This window comes from Festucalex cinctus, chromosome 7 (genome assembly GCF_051991245.1).
Source record: "Festucalex cinctus isolate MCC-2025b chromosome 7, RoL_Fcin_1.0, whole genome shotgun sequence".
Classification (NCBI taxonomy): Eukaryota; Metazoa; Chordata; class Actinopteri; order Syngnathiformes; family Syngnathidae; genus Festucalex; species Festucalex cinctus.
This window is the reverse complement of record NC_135417.1, coordinates 6,211,237-6,222,278: the sequence shown is the minus strand read 5'-3', so window position 1 is coordinate 6,222,278 and position 11,042 is coordinate 6,211,237. Positions and strand designations below refer to the sequence as shown.

At 42.7% G+C, this 11,042-nt stretch overlaps 2 protein-coding genes across 6 annotated transcripts; both read right to left on the bottom strand.

Annotated features, from left to right (window-relative positions):
• Nucleotides 1-810: 810 nt before the first annotated feature.
• LOC144022514 (uncharacterized) lies at nucleotides 811-4,295 on the bottom strand. Of its 4 annotated transcripts, none has more exons than XM_077527382.1 (7): nucleotides 4,203-4,295; nucleotides 3,222-3,560; nucleotides 2,231-2,488; nucleotides 2,009-2,099; nucleotides 1,378-1,432; nucleotides 1,180-1,295; nucleotides 811-1,094 (listed from the first exon to the last, which is right to left on the bottom strand). In XM_077527382.1, exons 1-7 carry the CDS (start codon nucleotides 4,261-4,263, stop codon nucleotides 1,037-1,039), a joined length of 978 nt encoding a protein of 325 aa, XP_077383508.1. In that variant the 5' UTR covers nucleotides 4,264-4,295; the 3' UTR covers nucleotides 811-1,036. The 4 variants fall into 4 exon arrangements, with proteins under 4 accessions (XP_077383508.1, XP_077383506.1, XP_077383507.1 ...); XM_077527380.1 differs by having other exon boundaries at nucleotides 811-1,101; nucleotides 1,181-1,295; XM_077527381.1 differs by having other exon boundaries at nucleotides 811-1,098; nucleotides 1,181-1,295.
• Nucleotides 4,296-5,849: 1,554 nt separating this feature from the next.
• Nucleotides 5,850-9,520, bottom strand: LOC144022860 (uncharacterized). Of its 2 annotated transcripts, XM_077528019.1 has the most exons (6): nucleotides 9,310-9,498; nucleotides 7,638-7,982; nucleotides 7,261-7,518; nucleotides 6,453-6,546; nucleotides 6,331-6,373; nucleotides 5,850-6,257 (listed from the first exon to the last, which is right to left on the bottom strand). In XM_077528019.1, exons 1-6 carry the CDS (start codon nucleotides 9,350-9,352, stop codon nucleotides 6,159-6,161), a joined length of 882 nt encoding a protein of 293 aa, XP_077384145.1. In that variant the 5' UTR covers nucleotides 9,353-9,498; the 3' UTR covers nucleotides 5,850-6,158. The 2 variants fall into 2 exon arrangements, 1 of the variants encoding a protein (XP_077384145.1); XR_013284420.1 differs by lacking the exon at nucleotides 5,850-6,257 and having other exon boundaries at nucleotides 6,330-6,373; nucleotides 6,657-7,518; nucleotides 9,310-9,520.
• Nucleotides 9,521-11,042: the final 1,522 nt, after the last annotated feature.

The following is an 11,042-nucleotide window of genomic DNA, read 5'->3' as shown; positions in this document are numbered from 1 at the left end:
AATTATATTTTCTAATATCATTTTATTTATTTATATAATTGTAATTGTATTATACATTTTAATTCAATTGTATATTAAATATATTACTTTTTTATATTTTTTATTTTATATTTATTTTTGTTTATTATTCTATTTTATTTGTTTTGGTTGTTTGTTACACACCACTCAAGCTTTTTTCAAGTTTCTGGAGAGCTGATGTACACGGACCTAATACCTGAAAGTTGCCAGGTTCTTTTTTGTTTATTTTTATTTTATTTTTTAAATTTTAATTATAATTTTATTTATTTGTTTATTTATATAATTAAAATGTAATTCTAATTTTATTAATTACATTTGTGATATATTTTTTATTTTATTTTTAGTTAAATTTCATTTATTCATTTTATTTTTATTTTGTTTGTATAGGACACATCACTCGAGTTTTGTATTTTTTTTATGCATTTCTGGAGAGCTGACGTACCTGATAACTGAAAGTTGCCAGGTTCTGTTTTGTTTATTTTTTTCTTTATATTTTTAGATATTTATTTATTTATTTTTTTACTTAATGTTTGATTTATTTTGTTTATTTTTATATTGTTTGTTTAGGACACACCAAGTTTTTTTATTTTCTATTTTATTTTATTTTAAAGAGCTGCCGTATAGAGAGCTGATAAGTGAAAGTTGCCAGGTTCTATTTTTGCAAATTCTGCAAATTCTGCAAATTCCCAAGCGGCCCACTCGATTGGTGGGAAACACCTTGTTGTTGTTGTTTCATGTTGACAAGAAGGTCAGCGCCACTTCCTGTTTTTTTAAACTTAACAGGACGTCAAGTGTTGTAAAACCTTTTATTGCGGCAATCTGTGAGGAGGAAGTTGTCTGGACGCAACAGGAAATGATGTCGTGAGAAACAGGACACAACTTCATTTGCAACTTTTTTTTTTTTTTTCAACCACCGAAGGCAAGTTACGGTTCCACTCCTCCACCTGGAGCCCTCATTTGCAACTTTTTATTCAAGCTTTGGCAAAGTGCGTGACGTCACTTCCTGTCTGCCGAGCGTTCACGTGGACGGACGTGCTACGGATGAGTAGACCACGTCCTCGCTCGTCTCCGCCGGCCTCCGACAATAACAACAACAACAACAACACTTTAATAACAACGCAACTTGCGTGGCGGACGTGCGTGCGTGCGCGTGCGAGATACCTGTTAGTGGCACGAGATTGAAACTGGACGGTGGCGTAATTGATTTCGTCGGCATCCTGGCCAATTTCCTGTCCGTCCGGACCTCCTCGCTCACCACCTGGCACCTGTTCAGACCTCTACACACACACACGCACACACGCACACAGGTATGAGGAAAACCGTTATCCCAGGTGCATTATGGGATGCCGGCAGCCGTACCTGGTTCTCCTTTTCGCCACGTTTGCCTTCGTGACGAGACGCCGGCCGACGCTTCCTGCCGGAACGTCAAACACATGCTTAACTGAATCTCATGCTAACAGCTAACATGCTAACGTCTAGCTAACTGAAGCTCATGCTAACGGCTAACATGCTAACCGACGCTCATGCTAACGGCTAACATGTTAACGTCTAGCTAACTGACGCTCATGCTAATGGGTAACATGCTAACGTCTAGTTAACTGAAGCTCATGCTAACGGCTAACATGCTAACGTCTAACTAACTGAAGCTCATGCTAACATCTAGCTAACTGAAGCTCAGGCTAACATGCTAACGTCTAGCTAACTGAAGCTCATGCTAATGTGCTAACATCTAGCTAACTGAGGCTCAGGCTAACATGCTAACATCTAGCTAACTGAAGCTCATGCTAATGTGCTAAATTCTACCTAACTGAAGCTCATGCTAATGGCTAACATGCTGACGACTAGCTAACTGAAGCTCATACTAACATGCTAACGTCTAGCGAACTGAAGCTCATACTAACAGCTAACATGCTAACGTCTAACAAACTGAAGCTCATGCTAACAGCTAACACGCTGACGTCTAGCCAACAGGGGGGGTGGAGGGCCGCACCGTTTGACGACGACCACAACGACGGCAATGACGAGCAGCAGCGCCATCAGGAGGCCCAAAGAGACGACGAGCGGGACAACAAAATTCCCGTCTAGGAAGTCACAAAACAAATCAACGTTTTTCATGCGTGAAAACATGGAAGAAGATGATCACAATTGAGTGAAAACACTGAAGAAGACAAAAAAGGGAGAAGAAGATGTGAAGAATCGGATAGTAACTTACCTGCGCGGGGCGGTTGCACGTTCAGCCTGAAGGGCGGCGACGTGGTGCTGGCGCGGTCAACCAAACCGCAGGTGTAGTTGGCCGACTGTCCTGCCGTCAGTCGGAGGGTGGGGCCAGATTCCGGGAGGGCGTGGCCGTCTTGGTGCCACCGCACACCCACTTGGTGGAAGGAGCAGCGTGACGCGCAGTTTAGCGTCACCGCCGCGCCCTCACTCACGCTGCCGGGGGCGGAGCTCTGCACGCTCATCGGATCGCCGTCTAGAGGCAAAGCGCGGCGACCGTGGAGATGAGCAAACCTTCAAATGTGTGCATTCAAGCCTCATAAGTTGAAAAACTCACGATTAGGGCTGCACAATATATCGAAAAAATGTCTATCGTAATATTGGCCCATGCAATAAGTTTCATATGGAATTTTATGCTTTGGTCTGAATTTGACCAGTCGGACGCTAACTAAAATGTGATGGCGGTGAACATTTTGCCATAAAGTACAAAAAGGTAATTAGTTGAACATTATTGAGGGGTATTGACAATTAATGAACTGAGAGAATATATTGAGTTTATTTTGCTGCATGAAAAAGTGTAATTCTTTCATTAGATCATAAAAAGGCCATTTCCTTAGGTACATGTTAAATATCGCAATATCGATAGCTATATCTATATCTATATATAACTATATCGCATGAGTTTCCAATGTCGTACAGCCCTCGTCACGATGCGTGTATGCGGCAGTGTTAATTTTGTCAATAAAAACTAAACAAAAAGAATTTTGTCAACGCACATTTTTCATCGGACTAAAACCGTCATTAATAAACAAAAAGTGTGACTAAATCAATCTGCATTTTCATCGACGACAATAATATACTTCATTTCATAAAAACTCGACTCAAATCTTTGGACATTTTAGTTTATGAACAAAAACAGGCAGTGGCGTTCCTAAGCAACTTGGCACCCTAGGCAGGATTTCTGGTAGTGCTAGACTCAGTGGTCCTACCAACAACGGTGACGGCCACGCCCGTTGTGCCGGTGAAATGTCCCGCGTTGTCTCGTGCTTCCATCCGGAACCGGAAGGTGGTGTTGTCTTGTGTCTGGACGTTGTGGATCTGCAGCGTGCAGTTCCTCTCCATGTCCCCCAGGTACAAGTAGCGCCAGTTGTTACGTATTGTCCTGCTGTCATACACGGACGGCGTGCTCCCTTGACAGATCGGGTGACTGACGCACCAGCGCACCCGAACCACCGGCATGATGGGCGTGAAGGAGCACGGCAGCGTGACGGTGGAGCCGCGCACCGCGCACGTCACCGGCGAGTAGCTCACCCGTGCGTCCGCCCAAGCTGAAAAATGAATCCAAAATATTGTGCACGACGTGTGAATATTTTGAACAAGATGTCGCAGTGGTGTCGTGCCGGGTATTTTTATTTGGTGCACCATTCTGGCACTCGCTGTCTTATGGGGTATATGCCACGGAAGAGGCGGGACGTCATTTTGCACATCAGTTTATTTCTGGTCCGGTTTGCGAACGCGAAGCACAAGTATTTTTGACGCAGCCCACACGTCGTAAACCGAACCGGAAACAAAAAAAAGTCCCGCCTCTTCCGTGGCATATACCCCATCGGTTCATTAAAGGTAGGGGTGCACCAATCGATCGGTTCCTTCATTTTGGGGGATCGGTGATTGGCCGATCCTTTCAAAAAATAAACCAATCTTTTGCACCGATGTCATCTCTCTTCTCAGATGTCTGAAAAAAAGTCTCCTCTTCTGCTGAGATGATTCATAAGCTTTTATTTTGATTTGAGAGAAATACTTCATTCATTGTAAGAATGTAACTTGTTGTTTTTTCCTCCCACCTTACTCACGAGCATGACATCACATCACACGCTTGTCCGGTTGTCACTTGACCAAACTTGACATGTCGAAGCAACATTGCTGACACACGCGACAACGCAAGATCCGGTTAGTTCTCGTCCGTCGCTCACCTGCCAGAAGCAGCAAGACCAACACGCTGTCGTTGTTGTTAGCGCCGTGCGGAAGAATCATCGTGATGATGTGAAGCGACGAGAAGAGCAGAAGGAAATGAGTGGACAGTAAAGACGAGAGAAGAGAAGAAGTTGAACTTCCTCTTTTCTTCTGGGCTGAGCCGACCAGCACGGAAGAAAAAGGGAAGAAGAAGAAATTGAAAGTGAGGCTGGACGGACCAAAAACTCAACTCAACCCACGTCGGGATCATCGTTTATTTTCAACAACAAAACCTTTTCCATTTTGTTGCCGTATATGATATTGCTTGCGTCATCAAAGATGAGGAGATTTTGGTGACGTTCCTTTTTTTTTTGTGGTGACAATGCTGAGCTCATTTGAGCTTTTTGATGAGCAAGTAAACGGCAAGGCTGTCTTCCGTTTTTCAAAATGCTCAAAGCTTGTCGCCTGGAAGAGTTGACCGTACTTTTTTTCACAGTTGTGTGCTAAATCCACCACAGCGCAACCTTGACATAAACGAGCAACAGATTGAACAGACACAAAATAGCCACTGTCATATGGTGTTCCACAAGGATCTGTATTGGGGCCCATTCTGTTCTCATTATATCTACTGCCCTTGGGCTCCATCCTTAGAAAACATGGAATTTATTTTCACTGCTATGCGGATGACAGTCAGATCTATGTCCCGCTTGGTAAAAAGGACTTTTCCTCATTGAGGCCTCTTTTGTCCTGTCTGAAAGAAATTTAAAGCCTGGATGGCTTTAAATTTCTTGAACTTCAATGAGAAGGAAACAGAAGTTATGGTCTTTGGTCCAAGTGGCTCTTCTGAAGCCAACAGCCTCAATCCTGGGTGTCAAGATGGACAGTGACTTTAAACTGGACCGGCAAATTGCCGCTGTTGTCAAATCCAGCTTTTTTCATCTTAGACAGCTGGCTAAGGTAAAAAATCTCCTTTCTCAGCAGCACTTAGAAATGGGAATCCTTGCCTTTGTTACATCTGGGCTGGATTACTGTAATGCACTTGATTTTGTCCTCCCTGCAGCGTCTCCAGCTTGTCCAAAATGTCTCCTTACTGGTGCCCGTAAGAGGGAACACACAACCCCTATCCTGGCCTCTCTTCACTGGCTGCCCGTGAAATTTAGAATCCACTTTAAGATTCTTCTATTTATTGCCTTTGAAAAGTATACTTGTCAATTATATATTTTTTTAGAGCGAGGGTAGATGGGGGAGAGTCTGATTATGCTCTACTGTAAATGTCAAACTTGGAAACAACTTTACTTATGCCCAACCACCGGCAGATGACATCATTGCCCCATTTTATGAAATGTATTAAATTATTGAACGTAATATCGCGTGGGTATTGAAAATTTTGAAATTTTCTAAAATGGCTGGCAGTGAATGAGTTAAAGGCTGAAATTTGATTGTGAATAAGCAATCCAATGATACAGCGACCTTCATTTAAGAAAATAATAATAAACCACAATTTTCAAAAAGTCAATACCAACATTTTTTTGGGCACATGTTTTGCCACATACACAAATAATACTTTAGACCCAAAACGTTAAGAGACAAAAAAAACAAAACAACAAAACAAAAAACAGGGAATTACAGTCTTTTGATTAAATGTGATATTCTAATAAAGGACAAAATTGTATGTAATCATGGCATTTATTGAGAAATGATGATCCTTCAAATCCAAAATGAAAAGTCAACAGCACAAAGCTCATTTGTATTTCTAAACACATTTGAATATGCTTGTGACAATTTGACAATTGGCCAGCAGATGTCGCTGTGGGCAGATGTTTGACACTTTCCAAACACATTTGTTCTTTTTCTTGGCCAGTTGATGATTCCATCGTTTCGATGTTCCGTTTGTGCCTTGCCAACTGTTTTGTGGCCGTGCTTGAAAGCAAAGCTGATTGCGATGAAGCGGGGGTGATCACGGGAGGCTCCGCCCATCACTGACAAGCGGGATCACACATCATGATTTTCTGGCCGTCTGCACCGCCTCGCTCAGTACCTGACGTCATCGTGTTCATGTACACAGGTTCGCAACCCTACACGCACACACAGTAGCCAATTAGGTGAGGAAGTTGTCCCAGGTGCATTGTGGGACGCCAGCGGACTCACCTGTTGCTCATCTCCCTCGTGTGTGCCACACCGACGCTTCCTCCTGTAACGTCAAACACATGCTAACCGTGCTAATGCTAATGCTAACTGCTAGCAGCAGGCAGATAGGCCGGTTGACGCACCATTTGACCATGAAGAAGATGATCAGAACGGCAACGACAATGATGACAATCAGCAGGCGGACGGAGTTAGCCACGGTCAAAGCAAAATGGCCGCCTTGAAAGTAGCAAAGAAAATCGACACGTTAATGACATGGCAAGTTTTCATGCATGACAACATCAAAAACAAAACAAAAATGAGTAAGTGAGTGTGCGTATGCCACTGACCTGTATATATGACTGGATAGCCGCTAACAGAGACACGCCCGTGCGAGCCATTGAAGTCACAGGGCGGCCATCTTGTTACTCCCACTTCATGAGCACACTACTGTATAAACTATACGGCATACGCTATACGTACAAATGAGACATGTACAGCTTGGAGGCGGTTAGTATAAGTAAGTGTGGATGGTATGTGCTCCTTTGAAGAACCCCGTTTTCTTTTATCACTCTGTTCCCAATATTAGAGTTGGCAGAGGTATCGTTTGTTCAATTACAGGTGTAATACTTTAATAAAAAAAAATAAAAATAAAAAAAAGACAAGTTTCCTCCTGTATTCAACATTATTTCTACATGTAAGGCAAGTTGTAAAAGTCTTCTTGTTTATGTTTAACAAATTGAAAACACCATAGATGTTTCCAATTTCAAAACTCTAAATGCATCGGATGGTATATGGTGAGAAACATGTCTTGGGAGGAGCAATATGGCCGCCTCAAAAGCCTTGGCCTATCGTCTCTCTAGTCATATATATATAGATATATAGATCAATGGCGTGAAAACACTGAAGAGAAAAAGTGAAAAAGAAGACGTGAAGAATCGGATAGTAACTTACCTGCACGGGGCGGTTCCACGTTCAGCCTGAAGGGCGGCGACGTGGTGTGGGGGCGGTCAGCCAAACTGCAGGTGTAGTTGGCCGACCGTCCCGCCGTCAGCCGGAGGGTGGGGCCGGATTCCGGGAGGGCGTGGCCGTCTTTGTGCCAGCGCACACCCACTTGGTGGAAGGAGCAGCGTGACGCGCAGTTTAGCGTCACCGCCGCGCCCTCACTCACGCTGCCGGGGGCGGAGCTCTGCACGCTCATCGGATCGCCATCTAGAGGCAAAGCGCGGTTACCGCGGAGATGATCAAACCTTCCAATGTGTGCGTTCAGGTCTCATGAGTTGAAAAAGTCGTAAGTCACGGTGCGCATGGCAACGACTGGATGGTCCTACCAACAACGGTGACGGCCACGCCCGTTGTGCCGGTGAAATGTCCCGCGTTGTCTTGTGCTTCCATCCGGAACCGGAAGGTGGTGTTGTCTTGCGTCTGGACGTTGTGGATCTGCAGCGTGCAGTTTCTCTCCATGTCTCCCAGGTACATGTAGCGCCAGTTGTTACGTATTGTCCAGCTCTCATACACGGACGGCGTTATCCCTTGACAGATCGGGTGATTGACGCACCAGCGCACCCGAACCACCGGGATGACGGGCGTGAAGGAGCACGGCAGCGTGACGGTGGAGCCGCGCATCGCGCACGTGACCGGCGAGTAGTGCACCTCCATCGCCTCGTATGTGCAACCTGAGTAACATTTGGATGTCGCATGTCAGGTCAGGTGACAAGACGAAGATGAACAAATCGCACGTTTGGGCTGTATGGGCCGATCTTCCATCCACTTGATTAGTCGTTAACCAGGGTTATTTGAGTTTATGAAAACTAACGAAAAAACTAACTTTCATAAACAATTTAGTTCACAAAATCAAAAACGAAAATGCTTTTTAAAAAACGAAAACTAACTGAAACTACAATTTATGTTTACAAAACTAACTAATGATAGCAAAAATGTCCTTTGGTAATGAATTGAAATGTGATTTATTTTGATATGAACCACCGGAAGAAGGACGTTTGAAAATGTGTCACACAGAAGTGACGTCATCTTGCAGCAGCCAATAGAAAAGCAACTAAAACAAATACTGAAACTAACTTAAACTAAAACTAAGCATTTATTAAATAACTAAAACTAATAGAAACTAACCGACCCAGACTGAAAATGAATTAAAATTAACTCAATTTAAAAAACAAAACTCAAAATGAAAAATTCCAAAAGTATAATAACCCTGGTCAGGACAAAATGCTGACAAAAAGAAACGTCGACAGTACTTGTGACGTTTCGGTGCTTCTATTAACGAAGGGCGCCCATATTGGGCATTTGGACGAATATCGGTATCGGCCTTTTTCAAAATTTGACAGCCGATAAAAGGTAAATGATCATCGAAACCAATTTGAATCTCAGGGATTTATTGATTTCAATTTTCAGTCAACTTTCTCAGAGATGCTGGAAACCTTCTCAGCCTTTTGTTTTGGTTTGACTTGAAAACAAGGAAATGTGAAAGTTTCACATTTCAGGTCTTTACATTTTGGAAAATGTTGTTTTGAAACTTCTCACTTGTCACATGACACACTCGACACTTTGAAACATAATTAGAGGTACACCGATCACAATTTTCCGGCCAATCACCGATCTTTTAAAAAGTCTGACCTGCCGATCTCCATTTTTGCCAATACCGATTTTTTTCTTCTTCTTCAGTTTTCCAATTTTGTTTTATTGAAAAACATTGAATAATATCTATGAAATGAAATAACGCAAACAGTTTGTTTTCACTGCACATGAAGTATTTCTCTCAAATCAAAATGAATCATCTCAGCAGAAGAGGAGACTTTTTCAGACATCTGAGGAGAGAGATGAGATCCGTGCAAAAGATCGCTTTATTTTGACGGGATCGGCCCATCGCCGATCCCCCGAAATGAAGGAAATCGGTGCCGATAAATCGTCTGGCTGATCGATCGGGGCACCCCTAATAACAATATATGATGTGTTGACACAAAAGCGTTCACATCGATCACTAACCTGTCAGAAGCAGCGAGACCAAAACATTTGCGAGAAAAAACATGGTGGCAAATTAATGAAGAAATGAGTGCAAAAGAAAGACGAGAAAAAGCGGTTGAAGATCTTTTCTTCTGGGTTGAGCGGGGAAAGAAAAAGAAAGAATTAAAAAGGGAAGAAGATGAAATGGGGAACCGCATGATAGACGTCACCACACTTAATGAATATTGATGAGTCTGGCAAGGAGGTCAAACTCAGCGGGCCAGTCATGCTAAACGGATGGAAACACTCTACTACGCTAAATCTACTATTTGTGTCCGAGAACAAAGATGAAATTGTCTTGTTTATATATTGTTTTGTTTACCGAAATAAAATTAAAAGGAAAATGCTTTTTAAAAAACGAAAATTAACTAAAACTAACTATAATTATAGCAAGCATGTCCTTCGTTTTAGTCTTTGGTAATTAATTGAATGCACGAGCCTTTGGGGATGATTTTAAATGTGATTTTTAGTAGATTTATTTTGATATAAACCGGAATAATGACGTTTGAAAGTATGTCACACAGAAGTGACGTCATCGAGCAGCAGCCACTAGAAAAGCACCAAACGATGACGTCGCTCCCATGCTGTTTTTAGAAGAGGCAGAGTGAGATCCACAGAAACCAGCACATCCAGTCCATCAAAGTGAAATCCAGCACCAACCAAACACCTCCTGCCAAATAACCTTAAATAGAATGCTTTCAGCATTATTTAGGATTTAGCCAATCAGTTAATCCAAATTGTACATTAGAAAAACGAGAAATCAAATCTTTTTTTCAATCTAGCAAAAGGTGAGTGTGATGAAGCCTCTTTTTTTTTTCATCATCAAGCAACAAGCCTGAACCAGCTCTCCGTGCTGGCGTGTTCACGCAACATGCACCCCACAAAAAAAAATAAAAAATAAAAAAAATAAATTAAAAAAAAGAGCTGAGATTAGCCGATATAATGCGTAAGTATGTGACAGAATGTCGCTCTCTTCCTGCATCAAATTATACGCTCAACTACTTAAAACACTTATTCTCCCAAACTGCAGAATTTTTTCTCCACTCCGTTCCCCCCCAACCCTATCCCCCACAACTTAACATCTCCAACTGCCTTCCTTTGTATTCTTAAGCACCCTTTCAAGGTGTTAAGCACTTTATCCCCCGCAACTGTACATCAACTGCCTTCCTTTGTAATCATAAGTACCCTTTCAACGAGTTCAGCACCTACCCTCCCCCTTACACATGGTAGTATATTTTGAGTGAGAGCGCAGCACACAATCTCAGACTTCATTCAGACGTCACAATGGCATACGCAAAAAGGCTAACCCTTGAGCAAGCTTTAGCAATGCTGCAGAGTATGTCGGACTGCGAATCTGATGGTGGAAATGTTGGTGACATCGCATTTCAGAATAAAGATGATGGCACCGATTCTTCAAGTGATGAGAGCGATTCAGCTGAGAATGGGAGTATTTGTGCACCAGTATTTGATTACAACCATCTCAAATGTGGTGTTGACATCATGGATCAGAAACTTCGAAATTACTCTGTGCGTGCAGGAACAAGAAGATGGCCCATGGCTGTGTTTTACAACCTGCTTGACATGGCTGCCACAAATGCACATGTTTTGTACACAGCATGTAAAGAATCAAAAGAAAGTCGCCGATTGTTCATGCTGGAGCTTTCAGAGGAGCTCAAAAACAGGCACATGCAGCAAAAGACACAGGAGGAAGAGCG

Excerpts from the sequence above, each read along its gene's own strand:
- LOC144022860 (XM_077528019.1), bottom strand. The coding sequence starts at position 9,352 with ATGTTTTTTCTCGCAAATGTTTTGGTCTCGCTGCTTCTGACAG. Across the intron at positions 7,983-9,309 it reads GGTCTCGCTGCTTCTGACAG|GTTGCACATACGAGGCGATG; the intron begins GTTAGTGATCGA and ends AATGTTACTCAG. Across the intron at positions 6,374-6,452 it reads ATCTTCTTCATGGTCAAATG|GAGGAAGCGTCGGTGTGGCA; the intron begins GTGCGTCAACCG and ends TTGACGTTACAG.
- LOC144022514 (XM_077527380.1), bottom strand. The coding sequence starts at position 4,263 with ATGATTCTTCCGCACGGCGCTAACAACAACGACAGCGTGTTGGTCTTG. Across the intron at positions 2,489-3,221 it reads CGTGGCCGTCACCGTTGTTG|ACGGCGATCCGATGAGCGTG; the intron begins GTAGGACCACTG and ends CTTTGCCTCTAG. Across the intron at positions 1,296-1,377 it reads GTGGCGAAAAGGAGAACCAG|AGGTCTGAACAGGTGCCAGG; the intron begins GTACGGCTGCCG and ends GTGTGTGTGTAG.